At 25.5% G+C, this 24,267-nt stretch overlaps 1 protein-coding gene across 4 annotated transcripts; it reads right to left on the reverse strand.

Moving 5' to 3' along the window:
- Positions 1-12,242: 12,242 nt before the first annotated feature.
- Positions 12,243-16,653, reverse strand: LOC111299705 (glucosidase 2 subunit beta). Of its 4 annotated transcripts, none has more exons than XM_022895086.2 (6): positions 16,281-16,648; positions 16,093-16,206; positions 15,101-15,196; positions 14,341-14,523; positions 12,595-12,732; positions 12,243-12,502 (listed from the first exon to the last, which is right to left on the reverse strand). In XM_022895086.2, the coding sequence occupies exons 1-5, from the start codon at positions 16,399-16,401 to the stop codon at positions 12,629-12,631; spliced, it is 618 nt and encodes a 205-aa protein (XP_022750821.1). In that variant the 5' UTR covers positions 16,402-16,648; the 3' UTR covers positions 12,243-12,502; positions 12,595-12,628. The 4 variants fall into 4 exon arrangements, with proteins under 4 accessions (XP_022750821.1, XP_022750822.1, XP_022750820.1 ...); XM_022895087.2 differs by having other exon boundaries at positions 12,243-12,499; positions 16,281-16,567; XM_022895085.2 differs by having other exon boundaries at positions 12,243-12,732; positions 16,281-16,653.
- Between the last annotated feature and the right edge of the window lie 7,614 nt (positions 16,654-24,267).

Below are 24,267 nucleotides of genomic sequence, written 5' to 3' on the forward strand. Positions count from 1 at the left end.
AGAGGAAGAGGGGGGAGAGGGAAAGAGATATAAGACGCTCGTCTTTGTTTTGAATTTCAAAAGTTTTGAAAAATAAGCGGTTGCCGGACCGGTTATTATTGGGCTCAAATTTGTAAATCATATATCATATCATATATAATATATTATTTATAATATTATATTATAATATGCATAAAATTTTAATAAAATTTACATAGATAAACGCTAGGTAAATGATTTCTTTTCACATAAGAAAATTTTTAAAATTTTCTTATAATAATATGTAATATATTTCTTAATTTTAAATTATTTATTAAAAAATATATATTTAAAAATTATTTAATTATTCAAAACTTTAAAATTTAAGTGAAAAATAATTCGATTAATTTTTAAATTGCTAACAAAAAAACCTCAATTTAAATATATACATATTTTTTAAAAATTCATTTTCAAATAATCTAAATATATATCTTTCTCAATCTAAAATTTCAAATATAATGATATATTATCTTTTAAAATAAAATAGGTTTCCTAATAATATAAATATATATCATTTTAAATCTAAAAATCTAGTAATACTATCAAATAGAATTTTAATAATTTAAATATATCTCATTTTGAATTTGAAATCTTAAAATATAATTTTTATTTTTAGAGATTTCGTAATAATATTTTATTATTTGATTATTTTTAAATTTAAAAAGACTAAATATCATATACATTAGAAGGTAATTTATTCTTTAGTGATAATCTCAATGTTAATTGTATTTCTCTTGTTTTTTTTTTCAACCTTTATACTTGCAAAGAAATTATTTTTTACCCTATGAGATACACAAAAAAAATTTTATTATATTTTTATAACTATTTTATATGTGAGATGCATAATTTTTTTATAATTTGTGCATTCACACATTAAAATATTAAATTTAGCATTTTTTATGAATTTTTTATGAAAACTTTGAATATTTTGTTTATTTTAGAATGTATACATGAATCCTATTGAAATTTCTTGATAATTCATGAATGTTAAAGCGAAGGAAGAAAACCAATCTAATGCAATAATAACTTTTTCAAAATATTTTAACAATTGAAGGTAAAAAATATTGATTTAATTGTTTAGATTTAATTTGTTGCTTTTATTTATTAATTTAGAAAAGACCATATATGCTTACTTTCAATTATTAATTTTGTTGCACTTTTCTTTTATTTGTGTTTTTAAATTTATAAATAAAATCAAATGACTAAAATGCAATACTAATTTTAACATAATTATTTTATATAAAAGTAAATTCATGTTTATTTATTTGAAATTAAGTTTTTATAATTTAATTCTTTTATAGTATTATTGGTTTTTTTTTATAAGTGAAACGGATTATAAGATCATATGAATAGGAATTAATATCTTCTCATTGAAACCTTTTTATAACAAGTTTTTAAAATAATTATCTAAAATATAATATTGTTTCTTAAAATTTAAAACTATTTCATTTCACTTTTTACAGTAATACAATTTTGCATCAAATATAAAACTTAAAAAAATATAAAAATTAATTTGAAAAATCCTATAAATGTTGAAGACCAAGATATTACTAAAATTCATGCAAAAATATACATACAAGTAAGCTATTACACATATTATTTAAACATTTAAAATAATTTTTTTCTATATAAATAAAATTTATCTTAAAATTATATAAACTTAAATGAGTATACAAATGATTGCACAGAAATGACACAAATTGAAAAAAGTTAATTTCAAGTGGTGAAACTTTTAGTTTTCAATTTAATATTTTGCTAGTGCATTCAATAATATACTATTTATCTATAAATCTTTTAGATATTTTATTTTTCCTCCATATTTATTGAACATCTAATTAATTAAATAAAATTAATTTATAATCTAAACACATTTTAAATAAGTAAAAATAATTTGTACGTTGAATGGATAACAAGCTAATATATTTAATATTTAAATATACCCTTCACCTTTATTGTCATTTATCAAATGCACTTAATATTTGGATTTTTGGGTAAAATTCACTTGTCACTCGTACAATATTCGCATTTCTCATATTTATTTTTGAAATTTTTTTTCATATATAACCTTAATTATTGTAAATTTAGGAAAAGATTAAGGGTAATTAGGTCTTTTTTTTGTCAATGTGCCTTAAGGAAATTTTTGGGGTAGAGAATTGAAAGGTTGGTACATTTGAGGCCATCTAATAAAATTTAGGTGATTTTGGTTTCGGCACATTTGGGATTATAGCATAATCTTCACACATTAAATTACCAACTTTCAGATTCTTTAAAAATGTGTCATGTTTGCTTGATTATCTAGAAATCTGAAAAAGTCTTTTTTTTTTTTTTGTAATTGACTATCTCATTGCTTATTGCTTGGGAAAAAGATTATCACCCTTCTAAATTATAGTATGATAAAATGAAAACAAGATTCACGAATTAAGGTTTATGCCCCTTGAAAGGGTTATGGCTTATGAATGAAATTCTTCAAGTGGTTTGGAACATGAGAGTATTAAAAAAAATGTATAAAGGTATATGATGAGTTTGTTTCTGATAGTGATCACCAATTTTTTAAAGGCTCTTTTATCCTTTCATTATAAAAGAAAATTTTTTTTTTCTTTTTCCTTTTTTGTAAGGCATTTTCTTCTCTTTTTTATAGTTTTTGGAAATTAATTATATAAGGCTTTATTCAAATCTGATAGTTTCTTTTTTTCTTGTGGGAAAAATCTTAAAAAGTTCAAAACTTAAAAGAAATTAAAAACCTTAAATGACAATTTTCATAAATTCATGAGACAATATGGTACACAATATCCATTCATTCAATGCAAACATTTAGGCCCAATCCAAAATTAACATCATCAATAATGCTTTTAAAACAGAATACAAGTTAAACAAATGCCCTTACTTGGTGTCTCAACCTTAGAATTTTGACATTTAATTCCATCGCCATCAATTATCACAGCCACCAATCAGCTCTTTAAATTTTACAGGATCTACGTCAAACAAAGATTGAACTATATTCTTGATAACAATGTAATTTTTTATAGAATGTTTTTTAACCCCATCATAATATTCACATTTAGCATTGGGCTCATACCACTTTGGGTGAAAAGGTTTTCTAGGCTTTTGTACTGATAATGGAAATCATATGACTATTGACAAGTAAAAGGAAAAGCTTTGCGTAGGACAGTGGAAGTGGGTGGTGTATTTTAACTCTTTCTTTTGTGACTCTACAGATAACCTGTGTTGATCTTTTGTTCAACAAATTTTCATGGCAAAAAAGTCTAAGACAAAGGCATTGAAGCATGAGGATAAAATTATTGAGGAAAGTTACCAGCATAAGGTGTCAAATAGCAAAGAAGTTGGGATAGATTATTGACATGTGGTGACAAATAAAAATAAGATTTTAGAAGATTTTTTTGTATCATGCCAAGGTTTCCCTTGTTTTGCCCTTCAACAGTTATTTTTAGGGCATGCCCACTAGAAATATTTTCCCTCCTTTCATTATAAGTTTTTGCACTAACATCCATAACTATACCATTTTTTATCACATCCTCAATTTTACTCACAGTAAATAGTAAATCTATAAACTCTAAAGAAATATTGCTAATTAACCTATCATAGTAAGGAAAAGGAAGAGTATCCATAAATAGAGAATTCAGCTTCTTATTAGTAAGAGATGGTCATACTTGTGATGCTATCTCCTTCCATCTAGCAACATATTCTTTGTAGCTTTCATCGAGGCTCTTTCTTATGCTTTAAAGGGTCAATCGATCTAAGGTCATCTCTAACATGTACTAGTATCGCTTTAAGAATGCTCAAGATAAATCACTCTAAGTGCGAATCTTGTTGCTTTCCTAACTATAATACCAATTGGCCATTACTCTAGTCAAACTTTCTTAAAAGACATGAATAAATAATTTTTCATCACTAGCATAACCAACCATTTTGTCATGGTATTGGGCCAATTGTGTCTTACGACATCCACTTCCATCATATTTCTTAAACATTGAAATCTTGAACTTAGGCAGAATGATCACATTTGGAACCAACCAAAATTATTTTACATTGTGATATTTATCCCCAGCTGAAATAGTTTAAATCCTTTTTTATAAAAAGCTATACCTTTTTTGTGCATCTAGATCCCATGCCGTTTTTAATGAGTTATCCCCCAAAGGTCCTAAGCTAGGTCCCTTAGGTTGATTATTTCCTTTAGCAAAAAGTTCTTTCATAGTCTTTTCCAATTGCCCCATACCTTTTATTTCGTGTGACATCATATTTTATTCTTGTTCTATTTCATCCATCCAGACTATATGCCCTCTATCATTTTTATGTTATCACAATCCTAAGAAGAAATTGCCAAGATTAATTATAAAGAAACTATTTTTATCTCTAGGGCACACATGATTTGAATTTTATTAAGTCAATATATAAATGAATGAATAAATTAATTAATTAATGACAAAGCTCATTAATAAAATGCAAAAAAATTAGAATAAAGGAAAAAGTTAGAGAAATTCAAGATTATAATCCATACATCCAAATTCAAGGAGACAACACCATATTTTGTAACATTTAAAATAGAAGATTATTCTTTTTAAACATTCACAAAATAGAAGAATTCTGTAAAACATTTCATTTTTCTAGCAACTTATTGCTCAAAGATCCTTTTAAAGAAAAAACTCCATCAACGTTCACCATCATTCCAATGTTTTTTTATCGTCCTTAGATCTCTAACCTGTTATTGTCATTGGATCAAACTATTTCGCATCAATAATCATTTACATCTTGTGTTTGAAAGCCTCACAATTCTCATTGTAATGCCCCATGTTTCCACCATAATATTCACATCTTGCTTTCTGATTATACCATTAAGATATTGAGGTTTTAAAAGCTTTAAAGGCACGAAAGCAATAAGGTGTTTCTGATCTAAATGGGGAAAAGTTCTCAATATGGGATGGGAATAGGATCTAACTGTGTATGTTTTTTCTTCTTAAGTGATTTTTGGGTAATAAATTAGCTAGGACCCCAACTATTTGATAGCGGTGCAAAGGTTCAGAGTTGAAAAAATGATTGAGCAAATGGTTAGAGAATTGCAGGCTGAGGATATGAATTTAAATATGGGATTCTATGAGATTGCATGAAGTTTGGGGCCTAGTCCTAGACATTTGAAAAGGAGGTTAAAGGCAGACATGACGAGAGTTTGAGTGCAGGTTTGGGTGTGAAACAATTTGTAAAGGTTGTACGAAACCTATGAGCTTGGTCATTTTTGTGGTCAAATCATTCATTCATTTCATGACCTTGCCCAAACTTTGATCATTGCTTAAACCACTAAATGCCTTAGAATGCTCAAGAAAAGTATTGGACCCAGTAGGAATTAATTGATCATGACCCGATGAGTTCTTAAGACTCAATTGGGCTAAAATTGGTAAAGACCTTTTAGAAGGAACCAAACTAAGTTCCTTGAATCTCTCAACCATTTTTGTCAACTCAGTGAGCCATAAAGTCATATCTAAATTCCTCTTGATTGCACTAATTCGTACTTCTAATTGATCCTCAATATTTCTAGCTTTTGATGTGAATCAAAACAAATGTCTATTTTATTATGGAATTTAGAAAAAATAAATGAAAAATAAAAAAATGATATCAAACTAAGTTGGCAGAACGATAGATGATATGCCCATGGATGCATGATGCAATGATATTCGATTCAAGAAAATGTCGTGAAATACAAAGATGCTTAAAATAACGACGTAATGACTTACTACATGAGAAATGAGACGTATGTATATGACTGATGAAACATACTGATATGAAATACATTGACATATTCTATGCATGACGAGATATGTTTACATAAAGTTGAATGCAAGTGTTATGCAAATCTAATGAAATTGACACTACTATTAAAATGTGCACATAATAAAATGTATATACCAACTTATTATTTTCAAAGACAACACATGATGAAAATGAACGAAAAAAATGATAAAATGAAATGCAATGGATACAACAACATTTCGAAATCAAAATTTTCTATTTTTAAAAATAAAATAAGGATTAAAAAAGTAATTACTATAAAAAAAATGGTACATAAAATGGCCTAAATTCAAATATTTTTCCTTTTTTTTTGTTTATTTGACTAATAAAACAAAGAAATTAAGAAAAACTTCTTTCTTTAACCAAAAATCTTTTAAAAAATTTTTTTAGAATTGTATTTTTTCTTTTTTTTCCTCAAAATTTTACTTTTCTTCACATTATTGTTACCCCTAAATACAAGTTGTACCACAATGTTCCTTGTGTGTCTTAATTCGGATAATTTTCTACAAAAAAAGTAGATAAGGCTCTACCTAAAGCTAGTCCCCTAAGGTTCATTATATGTTAAGTTAAGATTTATATATTTAAAGGTCTTTAAATTATTTCTCATATCATCATCCATTATAAACTAGTAAGGCATCTCGATTCTCATCCATTACAGGCTACAAATGAAAAAAGGGTTTAATCTGAGTAAAAGTGTTTCATTAGCCATTACGAAGGTATTTACTTTACAAGAGCATAACTACTTTACTTCGTCCTAAAAATGTAACAGCCTAAGTATAAAGCTTATGCATGTAATGTATATGTGAATGTGTGCGAAAGAACATATAAATCTTTGATATTTTTACTAAAATACCCTTATCTTAAATGTTCCATAATTTATTAAAAACAAGATAAATAATAGCAACTTAAAAAGAATGGCATTATTAAAAATATGCATGAAATATAAATTTTTCTATTTTTTAAAATTTAAAATTTTATATTTTTAAAAAAACAAGAAAATTTAAGTCAAAACATATTTTTTCAACTTTTTTTAATTTTTTTTCAATTTTTTCACTTTTTTTAGGAAAACAAAAAAAATTAAAATTAAGGAATTAAGATTAAATACTAACTAGGACCGTTAAACCAAAACTTAAGATAACATGTAATCAATCTTTGGCCTAAGCCTTAAAATTGTCCCCAGCAAGTCATCAAACTGTCACAACGTACGGGTATGGGAACCCGACCGCAAGACGTGAAAAATATTTTAAAATCTCAAAACCAAAGGAGTGGCCACTAATCTTTTTCTAAGGTATGATTGGCCACGTAAAAAGTTTATTATTTTAATAAAACAATAAAACGAGTTTAAAATTTATTAAAAAAGATATTTTGATCTTTGAAAATAGAATTGGGTTCAGGAGTTCTGTTACGCATGCGAAAAGATTAGCACCCCATAACACTTATTAGAAAACATACTAATTGATTGCATGTTATCCTTGAGTTTTTGTAAAAATAATCCTAACTTTGATGTTTGCATGCTAATTCCTTAAATTATGTTTATTCCCTCTAAAAAGTATTTCTTAAAAACAAATCATTTTTCATTTTGTATTTTGAATACAAATTATTTTATTTTTGAATTCTTGAAAATCAAAATTAATAATTTAGGATCAAGATGAAAAATCCTTAGTATTGAAACATCTTTTTCATTCCCTTATATGTAGGTGAAATTTCAAAAATACCTCTTTATTTTAGGAGTTTTCATAATGCTTCCATAAAACCAAGATAATATTTCTCATAAATGATAATTATTAAGAATACACTCATATCTAGGCTAGATAAGAATTATTTTTACTTGAAATATTATCTTATTTTATTTTTTAAAAATAATTTATTCATAAAACATGTAAATAATATGTATGAACATAATAATATGTGTGACAATTTATTAAAATGAAATGTAAAATGCATGAAAACGAGTCTGGGGTTGGTTTTTAGGGTTTAAGGTTTGGCTTAGGGTTTAAGGTTTGGTTTAAGGTTTAGTTTAGGGCTTGGGTTCAGTTTGGGGTTTGAGGATTTGGTTTAGTTGGTTTGGATTGGGGTTTGAGTTTGGGTTTGGTTTAGGATTTAGGTTAGGGTTTGAAGGCTTGGTTTAAGGTTTGAGCATTTGGTGATTTGATTTAGGGTTTAGGGTTGATTTGGGGTATAGTCGGTAATTTGGGTTTGGTTTGGAGTTTAAGTTTAAGGGATTGGTTTGGAGTTTGAGTTTCGAGCTTGAGGATTTGGTTTAGGGTTTGGTTTGGATTAGGGTTTGGGTTTGATTTAGGATTTAGGTTAGGGTTTAAGTTTAGGGTTTGAGCTTTTGGTGGTTTGATTTAGGGTTTAGGTTCGGTCTAGGGTTTAGTTTGAGGTTTGGGTTTGGTTTGGAGTTTAAGTTTAAGGGATTGGTTTGGAGTTTGAATTTTGAGTTTGAGAGTTTAATTTAGGGTTTGGGGTTTGATTTAGGGTCTAAGGTTTGGGTTTGGGTTTCGTTTGAGGTTTGGTTTAAGGTTTGAAGGTTTGTCTTAGGGTTTAAATTCTGTTTGGGCCTAGTTTCAGCTTAGGGTTTAGGTTCAGTTTAGGCTTAGTTTCAACTTGAGGTTTAGTTTAAGGTTTAAAGATTTGGTTTAGGGTTTAAGTTTGAGAGTTTGATTTAGGGTTTAGTTTGGGGTTTGGGTTTGGTTTAGGATTTGAGTTTAGGGATTAAAGGTTTTGTTTGGGGCTTCAGTTTAAGGTTTGAGTGTTTCATTTAAAGTTGGAGATTCAGTTTAGGGTTTGAATGTTTAGGTTTGGTTTGGGGATTTGAGGATTCAATTTAGGGTTTAAGAGTTTGGCCTTGGTTTAGGCTTTAGCTTAGAATTCGAAGGTTAGGCTAAGGTTTGGGGGTTGGGGGTTGGTTGCATAAGTGATGCATGTGACAAAATAATTAAACATAGTATCAATGCTAAGTGTAAATATTTGATGCATGAAATGGACCTAAAAAAGAAAGCCAAAGGTTATGGTAATTTCACAAACACTAAAAAAACTAACCATGCATGCATAAACTTAACAAAAGAAAATTAAATGATAAGAATCAAGGGAAAGAAAAAGGTTTGGCCAAGCTATGAACAATGCTAAGGCCAAAAACCATGGCCATTTGAAACATTTCTTGTGTTGGCCAAGTATGCATGACTATGTATCCTTTGAAAATTTTATCAAACAAGATTAAATCTACTAAAAATCCATTCATCCAACATTTTTACCCTTTGAAAATTTTATCAAACAAGTAGAAAACATGAATTTTAGCTAAAAAAATAAAGCAATAATGAATTTAATGTTAACCTTTCAGCCATGAAACAAGGTGGAAGTCTCAGCCAAGCAATGGGAAAGCTAGACCAAAAGCTTGTTATGGCCATTCCCACAAACATGCCATTATTTTCTTTATCTAGAACATGCGTCAGACACTTGAAAAACCACCTTAAAAAGGCCTTTTATTGTTAAAAGATTTTTATCAAACGTGTAAAGAACCATCAAAAATGAAAATGCTAGAAAACATTCCATACATAAAACACCAAAATAGTAAACTAACATGAAAGTAACAATCTCTAAAATCACAAGCATACCATAATATCTCTAGACAAACAAACAAATAACAAGCCAAAGACAATGGGAGTTTCGGCCAAGCTATGGGAAAACATTAGCCATGGACTCCTTATGTGGATTTTGTTATTTCTTTTATTCTTCTTTGTTTCAACACCATTAACTTGGTAGGGTGAATTATTGAATCAAGAGTGAAAATGGTGAAGAGAACAACTATAGGAAGAGTTGTCTCCTCTTAAAGTATCATAAAAAGTAAAAGAAAACTACATGAACGAATATGAAAGCTTGCATGAATATGCATGAAAGTGAAGAAAAATTATACATTCCAACATTTCTCCAATTTTTTCTTTTTTTCTTCTTTTTTTTTTCCTTTCACATCACTTTGCTATTGCCTTCTTCCTAATTCCCAACCTTTATAATGAATCTAAAGGCCAAATCTTCATGTCCTAACTATTTGATCAAATCTCATATCTAAAGACCAAAATAATTCTCACTTCTCCCTCAAGCTTAATAATCAAGCAAGCAATCTTGACCTTAGGACTTAAACCCTCACAAGACCAATGGCTCTAAAAGAATACAGCATAAAATTTTGGCTTTTAGTGCAACTGTCTTAATGGGAATATACCAATTTGCCCTTATTAATGCTTTTAGCTATTTTACATGATTTTATTAAAAGCTTATGATCCAATTTTGATTCTTATAATTTTAATGTACCAAAATTCATTAAAAAAATATTTAATCATGATTTGGAGCTTTTCGTGAAAAATCAACCATGAAAAGATCAAATTATGAAAATACCACCAAAGGGCATTTAGGTAATTTTAATATTTTCATGTTGCAATCAGGTTTTTCAATGCTTCAAAATTCATGATATAATACCTAAACATGATTGTAGCTTTTTGGAAAAAATCGACCTTGGGCTTAACAAGTATTTTGGTAATTTCAATCTTTTTAAGGTGTGATTAACGTTTTTAATGCATTTAAAATTCATGAAATCATACCAGAATTTGATATGGAGTTTTTCATGAAAAATCGACCTAGAGAATGTCAAATTATAAAAATATCTCTAAAAGACATTACCAAAAGTGCGATCAAGGTTTTTAAGAATCCAAATTATAATTTTATCCCAAGCCTTAATAGTCCTATTCAATTTTAAATTTTAAAGGTTGACCCAAGTTTGATAAAGTTTGATCGATTTTGATCAAGTTTGACTAATTTTGATCACAAGACATTAAGGTCAAATTAGTCCAAAATTCAATTTAAAAATTCATGAATCTTTATCCTTTAATGTCTAGTTTTTGTAGTGAACTCCTATCCATATTTTATTCAATAAAACATAATTTTCATTATTCCAACTTCTTTAAATTGCTTTAGTATGCTTTCCATTTCAAACATTACCTTAAAATACTTAAATCCCTTGGCAGCATCAATTAATTAGAAAATTTTTAATAAAAATTGTGAATTTTTTTAATATTTTTGCCTTCATTCATTTTTTATCAATTACTTTCAGTGTGGTGCTATTAGTACTCAAATGTTTATTGGACACTCATTTGAATATCATCTTTCAATTTAATTGGAAACTTTTGAATTGCATTGGTACTAAAATTTTAACTGAACCCTTAAGGTACATTTGAATGGAAATTTTTGAAATTTCAAATAATTTTAGAATGCTAAAATTTTGTAATACATGAATTTAAAATAACAGAATTTATAATTATATTATATTTTAAAATTTTAAAAGTCTCTTTACAAATGAAATTCCATTTTAAAATCCATCATGCAAACACATCCCCTACGAATTCATTGAAAATTCCCTTTCCCAACCATAGTTTTGTTCCATTTTTACCTTTTACTCTTCTCTTCGCTTGTATTTTTTTTATTTTTTTAATTATTTAAGTGATCATTAAATTTATATTATTGATTTTTATTTATTAATTTATATTTCATTTTTTTTACTTAAAACGCTTTCAAATTATTTATTTTTGTTAACTCGCATATTTTTTACTTTCATTTTGTTACTTTACATTTCATTTTATTTTAATTTTAAGGGATTTTTAATTATTTAGCCATTAATATATAAATAAATTTATGTAATTATATATTAAATAAATAACTACTTAAAATGTTTTTATCCCATGGCATTTAGCCTTTCTTTTTTTTTTTTTCATTCTTTTCCTTTTTGTTTTTTGTTCACCTTGGATTGTTCAGTTCAAAATTTTTAAATAAATTTTAGTAATTTTTAATTTATTAACAAAATGTTATTTGATATAAAACAATTTTAGTAATTTTAATTATTTATTAATATAAAAAATCAAATATATACTATAAATTTCATTATATCAATTTTAATATAATATTTTTAACGATTATTTTCTATTTTCATTACATTTTACTTTATTACCACCACTGTATTTATATCTAAATACATGTCCTACTACTAACTTTAATATCACCGTTATAATACACAATCTTATAGCTACAATACTCAATCTAATTACTCCAATAGCTACTCTTATCATCATTGTTGTTTTAAATTTTATCAAAATCAACCTCATTAATCATACAAAAATCAACCTCTTTCATCAAATAGTCTAAAAGTTGTTTTCATTTTTTTAGGCCGGACTTTAAACCTTTTTATTAGTGTAATACTTAACTTTAATTGAACCCCAATATTTTACCCTCGCCTACGAATATTAAATTTTTGCATAAGCTTGGCCATTTATTGGGTGACCATTCAGGCTTAGGATAGAAAAGTTGGCTCGTGGACAGCTTCCCACCTTTTTCTTTTTTTTTTTCAGCAATTTTTTCCAATGTTGATTGTGGAGGCGAAAAAATGAAACAAAAAAGCACATGCCTAAAAGAACACATAAATTACATAGAATCCATTTCAGAGCTACCGACTATAATTGAGTAGTATACTCTTATGTCTAGACCTTTTTGCAGCTATACAAGTTTACACAATCGATGCACCAACGTCAATGATATAGTCTCAATCCTATAAGCCTAAGTCTAGATGAATTACAAAAGTAAAGTTAGAAACAGAAGGCTGGATAACCCCTCCACTCCTTCCTCAACGTGCGTCCAAGGGAACCTTCTAAAGAATATATTAACATGTTTTGGTAAGGATGGGGGTAAAAAAGGAAAAGAAAGTGAAAAACAGAAGAAAAAGATATTCTAAATTATTACCATAAATAAAATTGTGAACCAATGGTAGATTGCTTCATCTATGATGTCTTTTCTTAGACTTCACGCGCTTATAATGTATCCACTTAACCACCAGAAAACAACCAAGAGCCATCTCTGCCATTGTTATCATCTTCAAACCTAGATTCACCAATCCCCAATTTAGTGTTTGTTTTTTCATTTATACACGAGAAAAAGAAATCACACGTGCATGCTAATCAGTTGTTTTTCACCACATCTAGTGTGTGTGTGTGTGTATATATATATATGTATGTATGTATTCATATACACATATATGTATGTATGTATATATGTATGTATGTATATACACATATACATATGTATATGTATATATACTTGTATATGTATACATACATCTATGTATATATATGGATGTATGTATGTATGTATACATACATATACATATATATATACACATACATATACATATACATATATAATGATATGGTAATCTTGTAGTTTGGTATGTAAAATTGTAGATTACATATATATATATACATATACATACATATACAAATACATATATAATGATATGGTAATCTTGTAGTTTGATATGTAAAATTGCAGACTTGATAACCAAAGTTTAAAAATTCATAATCAGGTACTCCAACTTTACTTCCAACAAAAGAACAATAAATAAGATTACACCACGTGTCGAATTATATCATGTAATTTTACTTTTTTCTATTTTTCTTAAATTAAAAAAGTTTTAGAAAATAAAAAAAATTTTGTTTTCTCTTGAATTTTTTATTTTGAAACTAAAAAATAAAATTTACGGAAAACTAGAAAAAAGATGAAAATTTTTTTCTTTCTTAAATTTTTTTTATTTTTGAAATTCAAAAAATGGAAAATCAAAACATCAAAATCAAAAAATAAAAATATGTTTTTTATTTTCATTTTTAAATTAAAAAATTTTACAAAAACAATTTTTTAAAAAAAAATCAAAGTGAAGGAATTGGCGAGAGAGAGGAGAGGAGGCAAAGAGAAGAGTGAAAGAAGTGAAGGGGGCAAGGAGGGAAGGGGAGGACCAATCAGCTGTTGATTTGATTGACCTGAGGTTGATCGACATTGATCTACCCGAACCAGCCGATCCTCCTCAGTTCCCCTTCTTTTTCCCTCTCTTCTCTTACTTCCTTTCTGCTCTTTCCCCCACTTTCTCTCTTAGAGATATTTTTATTGTATAAATTTTAAACATAAAAATTTCAAGAGAAAAGTCCAAAATAAAAAAGACAGGAAAATTTTGACGCATTTATAATAATTTTAATGAATGTTTTGCCACATCAGTGTCAAATGTACAAACTAATTAATGAAATTAAAATTTGAGTACCTAATTATGAAGTTTTAAACTTCAAGTTCCAAATTCACAATTTCACTATAGTTTCTGGTACCAAATGTGTACTTAACCATATATATATATATATGTATGTATATATATATATATATATGTATGTATAATCAAACATAGGGGTAAGGGTTGGGAGGGAGTAGGGATTCCCGTCTCCACCAGGCATACACAGGATTGGGAATGAAGGGTGCGTGCAAGTGTGTGGGGAGTGCATCCCTGCTCCATATCTGCCCTGTTGCCATGTCCTAGTTAGAGCTTTGCTTCCTCTAAACAAGATGAAATGAAACTAAAACCAAATAAATTGAAACACACATTTTAAGTGAGCTTTATAAGTCTAACCATTAGATCATGATTGATTCAGTTTCATGAATGATTTTAAATACCTGGAAGTGTCTGAATCAAATCATCCAAAGTAATTCCAATTTTCCTTTCCTTCAGTTTAGTAGAGTGCAGATGACTTGTTGCAGAAATATAATTTTCAGATTTATACTCGATATTACCACCCATGATGCATGTGTTAGGACACATGATGCCACCATCATACTCATCACTTCCATCACAGCAATCTGAACAGATGACACATTAATTTAACAAACAACCAAATTACAGCAAATCTCACTGACTACTAATATATCAGGCTCATAACCACAGAATTCAACAAAACATTGAGCTGAAATCTACACCTGCAAACCCAGCCCATTAGCAGGTCAACAATTTGGATGGAATAAAGACTGTAAATAAGTTGAGATGCAATAAGACCAGGTGGTAGAAAAAAGTTTCAATACCATAAGAAGGGGTTGTTAAGAGACCAGTTTTCAGTTGCAGAGTTGGTCCTTTAAAGGACAAAAAAAAAGAAGGAACAAGACAGAAAAAGGCATGCAAAGATGCAATCCTAGTTATCTAAATCAATCATTTATTCTGGGTATTAACTATTAGGATGACATCCACCACCATGGAACCCAAAAAACCCTCTCCCATTATCAGGATCACTGGCTATCCCGTTCCATGGAAAATGAAACATTTTCTAAAACATTGTTAGTTTCCAGCTTGAACCATCTATCCATGTTTACAAAAGAACTAGTGCAACCTTAACCAGTTGTAAGATCATAAATAAAGAAGAAAAAAGCTTCAAGTAATACTCACCACAAAAACGATCATTAACATGAGAAGAAAAAATTAATTGAGGTATACTTCCTGCATTCCTACAGTAAAATTTGCCTGCCGGGCAAGCTGAAGTCCCTGCACAAACAAAAAGGGAGGCCACGGGATTCACCAAGTCAGAAACCAAAAAAAAAAAGAAAGTGAAAAACAATAGGTATTCCAAATATTCAAATGAATTAATCAATCTTTGCAGAAAAGAGATAAACAATGTACTTCCAATATCAATAAAATGCACAAAATTAAGTAATTAAATTGATGCAAGCAATATCATCGGCAAGTAAAATTTGAGACTGTCTGCCCGGCTCCAGCACCAAAACTGATTAAAATACCAATCATAGAGCAAAGATAAAACATTTTGTACCCCAGTTAAATAAAGATTGACTCAAATTATGATGAACCTGAGAACCCATAAATTTCAATAAGCTTCATTGACTATGGGAAAGAAAGGCGACAACAATAACCACGGGATACACTACTAATAGAGACGTACATGGCCTTATAGTTTCAGACGGGAAGATACATATTTTAATAGGTTCCCTACAATCCTTGCTGATTAGATTATATAACCATCCACTGTGCTTACATTAGCTTCGCCTTTGAACTAGATCATAGCCTTTGAAGTCCTTAAGGATGGAGATGAACTGTTTATAAATTTAGTAAGCTTTTTTCATAGTTATGATCCTTAATTTCATCATGTTTGACAACAGATGGTCATGGTAGCTGTTTTCATTTCCTTAAAGGTCTCATAACCCTAAGTACGATTTTGCTTGTCCAACAATAGTCTCCAGTGCAAAATTATTCAAAAATGTTCCATCAATTAGCAGTTATCAGTCCAGATTATTGAAAAACAAAATAACCTGCAACATGCTATACCATTCAACCCAATTGAACAAACAATTGCAATCTAGCAACTCAGTTAAACTGTAAAAGAATCGAATAGGACTGTGATAATAAAGGAGAGGTGAGAGAAATACCAGGCTCATCGGTGCCGTCGATGCAGTCACAGAAGTTGTCGTTAAGACGGTCTCGGGTAAATGATTTGGACCCATCCTTACACTTGATGACCTCCGCATCAAAATACTTCTTATCTATTAATTATAAAACAAATTAAAAATCTAAATATTAATCACAATAATGAAATGGAGTTTGGAATTTGGAATACCTAAGGGATGGATACCGAGGGTAGGAGACTTGGACAGAACAGAAGAAACAACCAGGAAAAAGAAGACCGCAACACAAACGGGGATACCGTGTTTACAACATAGCCACGGTGATGTCCCCATGAAAGACTGCTTTTCTTTTTTTCTTTTCGTGATTTATGTTTTAGTCTTAATCGCCCTCTTAAATCTCGAGCTTGATGAAAGAAAAAGAAAAATTCTTGAAGCTTGGACTTGACCCAAGAGTCATTGGCGTCCCTTCTGTTTACTCTTTTTCCTTTTGGAGTACAATAAATTTGATTTCAGTTATCCTTACGAGCATAATACCCGCAATTAGGGATGGCAATTGATCCGATTTCATCTAGTTTTGATCGATTCGATCTGATAGAATTGATTTTTTTTTAAATTATGTTTTGGGTCAAATTAAATGGTAATAAAAAAATCGAGTTTGAGTTTAAGGTAAATCTATCTCAATTCCATCTAGTGTGTATATATATATTTATATATATATAGTTATATATATATATGTATATAATTTTTATATTATTTAATTTTATATTTATTTAAATTTATATATATTTAAAAAAAATTATTAATTTTAAGTCGAATGTAATTTTATATAATATCAAATTTTAATATAAAAAATTAAAAAAATTTTGAATTAAATTAATTTTAAATATTATAGATATAAAATCAAGTCACATTTAAGGAGAGCAAAAATTCGCTCCACCTCAACACATTGCCATCGTTACCCGCAATGCTGCAGATCATTTTTTCTTTTTACTTTTATTTATTAATTTTTTTGTAAAGTTTATTAAATTAAAAAAAAATTTTAAAAAGCAAAGATCGAAAAAAGCTATTTGGAGATAACATTTGAATATTTCAATTGACTTCATTTTTCTCATAAAATTTATTTAATGAAAAAATAAAAAATGCAAAAGTGAAAAATACAAAAACAAAAAAAAGTAAAGGAAAAATAAAAAAATAAGAAAAAGGTTTATAAGAGGTGCTACATAAACATTTTCATTAAACTTAAAATATGAATTTTTAAAATTAAGGTATCAAATAATAATTTTATTAATATAATACGTATAATAAAATTAAAAATAATATATATACAAAAAAATGGATTGACACAGAGTATTCTAAATATACTTTTGCCTTTATCTCGTTTTTTTAAAAAAACTCATTTACTTCAAACTCGATTTCAATTTAAAAAATTGCTTTCTGATCTAGATTGATCACAAGTCTTTGAACAAATTATTTTGACATTTCTATTAATTGGTATATTTTCTTTTAAAATTTATCTAATTAAAAATAAAAAATGTGAAACATAAAAAGCCAATTGAAGGTACCACTTTGACATTTTCATTTGCATCTTTTTTTTTCTTTTTTGCATAAAATTAATTTAACATAAAAAACCATAAAAACAAAAAAAAATAAATGAAAAAAAAAAGAGCTCATTAGGGCTTAACAAGACATTCTAATTGAGTTTTAAATATTAATATATTAAATTAAGGTATTAAATAATAATTTAATTATTAAAAATTAAAAAATAACAATTAAAAGAAAAAAAAAGAGAAATAAACAAAGAAAAAGAGATACCATAGACTACCATATGAATATTCAAATTAAGTTTAAAATATTAATATATTAAAATAAGCTATAAAATAATAACTTAATTAATAAAAAAAAAAAAGAAAAAGAGATACCATAGACTACCATATGAATATTCAAATTAAGTTTAAAATATTAATATATTAAAATAAACTATAAAATAATAACTTAATTAATATTATACGTACGTATAATTAAATAGATAATAAAAAATATTTTTAATAATAACAACAAATGAACATCACTGAAAAATTTTATAATATTACAAAAGTAAAACAAGAAAAAGGAAGCAAATAACTTAATACTTGACTACTTTAGGTATTAAGTGGATCACACAAAAAAATTTAAAATCTTTAAAAATTTAATCAATATATAAAAAAAAATTGTTGAATACATTTTTATTCAAGAACTTTATACTTTCTGTCACATTGGTACTTAAAGAATTATAATTACCAAATATATACTTAAACTTTCAATTCGTAATCATACTTGGTAGCTTGAATTAATATTGTTAGTCAATTTTACTAACGTGCCATGAATATCCTATAAGATGCTGATACACGTAAAAACATTCAGTAAGCACCATATCATCAATGTCACATTATCATTAAAAGAAAAATTCATAAAAAATTATAAAAAAATCACAAAATTTTAAAAAATATTCAAAAATATAAAAAATTCTAAAAAATTTTAATAAATTTTAAAATAGTTTTAATTTTTTTAAAATTCTAAAATAATTTTTAAAAAATTTTATAAAATTTAAAAAAATTTAAAACATTCAAAACAAAAATAAAAAAACTTCTAAAATTTTTTTCAAGAATCTAAAATAACTTTAAAAATTTTGAAAGTTATAAATAATTTAAAAAATCTTGAAATTTTTTAAAAAATATAAAAAAATTCTTAAAATTTTACAATAATTTTAAAATAATTTTAAATTTTTTTTAAAATTCCAAAAAATTTAAAAAATAAACAAATCTATAAAATTTTTAAAAATTCTAAAAGATATTCTAAAAGTTTTTAAAACTTCAAAAAAATTTTAAAGAATTGTAAAACTTTTTTGAATTTTTAAAAAACTCTAAAAGAATAAAGAAACTTAAATTTTTTTAAAAAATTCAAAAATTTAGAAAAAAAATCCAAAAAATTTAAAAAATACAAAAATGATGATTTTAAGAAAAATAAAATTTCCTTAACATTAAATAAAATTCACAAAAATTTAAAAATAACTAAAATAAAAAATAAAAACTTTTCTTCAAAAATTTTGAGAATTTTAAAAATTCTAAAAGTTTTTAAAAAATTCTGAAATTTGTTCATCTTTTTAATCTTACAATTTTATTCTTTATACATTTTTTATTTTTTAATTTTTAGTCAATTTTTAAGTCTCTTATTTTTAGATTTTTCAACTTTAAATGTTTCAAACTTTTGAAATTGTTTAATTTTTTAAAAAGCTTTTAAATTTTCTTTCTGTTTTTTTTTCAATTTTTTTAAGATTTTGTGATTCTGTTTAACTTTAAGAAAATTTAATTTTTATTTTCATTTTTTTATTCGATTTAAAATTTTCAAAATTTTTTAAAACTTTCAAATTGAGATAATTTTTATAATTTGTTACATATTTCATTTTCAATTTTTTTATAAATTTTTAAAAAAATTTAAAATTTTTTAGAATTTTTCAAAAATCTTTTGAATTTTTTAGAATTATTTAGTTGTTTTAAAATTTTTTAGAAATTTTAAAAACTTATTAGAATGTTTTAAATTTTTTAAAACTTCTTTTTAATTTTTAAAATAAATTTATTATTATTTTTTATTTTTTTTGAAATTTTTATAAATTTAAATTTTTAAAAAACGTTTCCAATTGTTAAGAATTTTTTAAAAAATTTTAAAAAATTTAGAAATTTATTAGAATATATTTTTAAAAAATATAGAATTTTTTTTAAAAAAATTATTTTTTACAATTTTTTGATATTTTATTTCTTCTAGAAATTAAAAAATTAAATGATTTTAGAGTTTTCTTATAAAACTTTTTAAAATTTTTTAGAATTTTTTATAATATTTTTGAAGTTTTTAAAATTTTTTAGAAACTTTTGAAAATTTTAAAATTTTTAAAAAATTAAAAAGCAATCTTTGGAAAATTTTAAAAACTTTTTAGTATTTTTTGAGATTTTTTTATTTTAAATTTTTAAAAATTTGTTAGAATTTTTAAAAAATTTTTAAAATTTTTCAAAAAATTTTAGAATTTTTTAGAATTATTTTGTTAGAATTTTTCTTTTTTATGCTGATGTGATATTGATAATGTGACATTAGTTGAGCCTTTTTTTATATGTTTCAATTTCTTATTGCATGTTTATGTCAGGTTAGCAAAGTTGACTAACAATGTCACTCGCAGGAACCAATGTGATAACATAATAAAAGTTTAGATACCAATGTAGTAGTTATAATTTTTTAGGTACCAATGTGATAGAAAGTATAAAGTTTAGGAGTCAAATATATATTTAACCACAAAAATTAGAAAAATGAGAAAGGTAAAAAAGAAAAATAAATAAATACATGGTATAACTTTGATATCAAATGAATCCCATGAAAATTTAAAATTTAAAAAAAAAATCTAAAAAAAATAGCAAAAGAGAAAAGGTAAAAAAAAAAATGTTATGAGGTAGGTCCCATTTATAAAAATTTAAATGGACGCATATTATTAAACATATAAAAAAATATATAAAGCAATAAAAAGTTTTAAAAAATTTAAAAATTTATTAAAAAAATGAAAACTACCACATAGTACTCGAGTTAAGCTCCATACAAAAACAAAATTAATCTAATAATGAATTTTAAAAAAAAGAAAAAAATTTTAAAGAAAAATGGAAACAAATTTCGATAAATGGAGTCCCATTTCAAATTTGAAATATTTAAAAATATGTTTATAAAATTTTTTTAAAATTGAAAAAATTTTAAAATTTTTGAATAAAAACAAAAATTTTTTAAAAATGAAAAAAAAACAAAACAGAAAAAGAAGGATGAGCTTATGCCACATGGCACAATAAAAGGAAAAAAAGGGGTGGACTGAGCCTATATGAAAAAATTTTAAAATGTTTTAAAAATATTTATTAAATATAAAGTAGAAAAGAAAGAATAATAAAAAATATATTTTTAATAATAATATCAAATAAGCCCATATGAAAAATCTTAAATTATTTAAAAATATTTATTAAAAAGAAAAAGAAAAAGATAAAAAGCAAATAGAAAATAAATAAAAAAAGTTAAATAAAAAGAATCAAATGATTTAACACGAAGTATACTATTGATATCAAGTGAGTATTAAAACAATTAAAATCTAAAAAATATTTATTTGATATGTGAAAAACTAGAAAAGAAAAAAGTAAAAAACAAACATGTGGCATACATATAGTATCAAATTAGTACTAAAAAATATTAAAATCCTAAAAAATATTAAAATTTTATAAATAAACAAAGGTAAAAACTAAACGCAAAAAAAAAAAATGTTTGAAATTAGTGGGTTCCATACACAAAAAAGTAAAATTATTTTTAAAATATTTTTTGGTTTTTTTTTTTAAATAGTTAAATATTAAAAAAGAAAAAGGAAAAAACCATTTCACAAAAAAGTAAAATCTAAAAAAAATTATTAAAAAAGTAAAAAATTAGAAAAAGGGAAAGGTAAAAAGAATGAAAAAAAAACAAACATGTGACATATGCTTGGTATTAAATAGATCCGTCAAAAAAATTAAAATCTAAAAAAAATTTACTAGTTTTTTTTTAAAAAAAGGAAAAAGTAAAAAAGTAAGTTAATGGTAAAAAAGGAAAAGAAAAAAAGGGAAATTTTGGTATAGGTGAATCCCACACAAAAATAAAATTTTTTAAAAAATATTTATTTATTTATTTATTTATTTTTAGGAAAATTAATAAAATATTTTTAAAGATAAAAAATATAAAAATGCAAAAAAAAGAATTAAATATTTCTACAATATTTTAAAAATATTTATAACATTTTAAAAGAATTTGAAAAAAAAAATCTAGAAAATTTTTAAAAAATATTTATTGGTATTTTTTTTAAAAATAGTTAAATATTAAAAAGAAAAAGTGAAAAAACAAAGAAAAAGCCAATTTCGTAAAGAAGTAAAATAATTACATTTATTAAATTTATAAGAAACTAGAAAAAAAAAAAAAGTAAAATGAATGGCAAAAAAGCACACAGTATACACTTGATATTAAATGGGTCTTATAAAAAAATAAAATCTAAAAAGTTTTATTAATTTTTTTTAAAGGGAAAAAAGTAAAAGAAGTGTAAAAAAAAAAGTAACAAAATAAAATTTGGTATAAGTGAGTTTTATAAAAAATATTTTTAATATTACTTATTCAATTTTATGGGTTATTTTTAGAAAAAATAATTAAATATTAAAAAACTAAAAGAAATGCACAAAATAAGAATTAAATATTTACAAAATCTTTTTTAAATTTACAAAATTAAAGAAATCTAATAATTTGGAATAGAATACAAGAAAATTTGAAAAAGTAAAACAAAAAGGCAAAAAAAAAAAAAAGAAATGCCTCGTGGCACCTTAGGGGAGAAGAACTATGGTTGTACCTTAGTAAAATTTATAGTTTGGATGATTGCTTGATAAAGTTTCATATGTGGATACAAGATTGAATCACAACGATTGTTTTAAAAAGGAAGTAGATAGCATAAGAAACAAGTGAAGAGAATGATGTAATAGATCTGGTATATAAAAAAATAGGATAAAAAATTGAGTGTTGTGGCAATTAAAATTAGGTTATGAATATAGTAAAAAGAATTCTATATAAGTCCTTAAAAAGATTGATATAAAGAATAACTCCTTAATAATTATTATGAAATGTTTAATATAATATTTTAATTTTAAAAATATCTAATGTGATATATGAATTATGAATTTAAAGTGGCATCTATCTCTATCATGGTTAGTTTCAAATCATTATATGTGGAAGACAAATAATCTTGTAAATACCACATTAATTAACAAATTTATTAGCTTTGAATTGATAAAAGTATTTTGAAATGATAAAACAAATATTTTCTAAAATTAAATTAAAATGATTTGAACTTAATTTAAATATTTTTTTAACCTTTTATCTAGTTAAAAATGTGTTCAATTTATTTGTTATGGTTTAAAAACAAAATTGGTCAAAATTGCATAGAAGGGATCGATCCCCTCATTAAGGGGATTGATTGATTTTTTGGCTAGAAAGGTGTCTCATGAAATTTTTATGAAAACCAATCGATCTCATCTTTGTATGGCTTAATTAATACAAGTTTTCAAAGACAGAATCGATCCCCTCCTTGTGGGGATTAATTGGTTTTTTAATCATAAGCAAAAATTGGTTTCAAAACATGAAAAATGATTCGATCACCTAACTTAAGGGATCGATCATCTTGTAAAGGGATCGATTGTTGCCCATTATGGATTGATCAAGTATGGTTTTTCATACAAAAATTTGCTTGTATTTCAACTTACCCAATCGATCCCCTTATGCTTGAAAAGCAAACAATGACTATTTTTGTTTGAAATTTTGCAGATGCTCTAAACAATTAAAGTAAGCAATGGCTATTTTTCACTCTTTACATATAAAAGGAGGTCTCTCACCACATTTCATGTCATCAAGAGCCAAGAAATATTTATTGCTTCAATCTACTATCTTCTTTAAGCATTAAAGAACATTTATTGTATGAAAGATGCAAAAAAATCATCTTGTATTTATTTCTTTCTTAGTATTCTTCTTAATTTTGATTTGTAATTCAAATTAGCAAACACCCAATCTTAAAGAAGTTCTTTGAGTTTGCAAAATACTTCGAAACTTGTATTGTGAGGTTGTGAGCTTAAAGAGAAAAATAACCCTTAAAAGGTTGTGTTGTTGATTGTATAGAGTTTTGAAGAGCTAGGTTGTAACATTTAACACATAGTGGATTGGACTCCTTGGCAAGTGAGGCTAAGGGATATGACGAAGGTGCCTAAAAGAAGGGCTAAACCCCTATAAATTTTGATGTTTGATTCTCTATCTCTATCTCTTTGCTTTCAAGATTATTAGTGTACTCATATTTGCTATGTTTATTTACTTAGAAAATTGATTTGTGAATTTTGTGTTCATTAGCTATTAAATTTGAAAATTTTATAATCAACCAATTCACCCCTTCTTGGTTTAATTCAAATTTTTGAGCTAATAAAATTCATAATTTAAGTACCATATTAAAGATATTTAAAATTTAGATATCACATTAAATATTTCACTATAACTTAAAAATTATTCATAGCATTAGCCTTTGTCAAAACTATAAATATAGTTCAGAGAGTATAACTAATGCAATAAAAGAAAGATTGAGAACTTTCAAGTCAA

This window comes from Durio zibethinus, chromosome 18 (genome assembly GCF_047325235.1).
Source record: "Durio zibethinus cultivar Kanyao isolate XHJ-2024 chromosome 18, ASM4732523v1, whole genome shotgun sequence".
Taxonomy (NCBI): domain Eukaryota; kingdom Viridiplantae; phylum Streptophyta; class Magnoliopsida; order Malvales; family Malvaceae; genus Durio; species Durio zibethinus.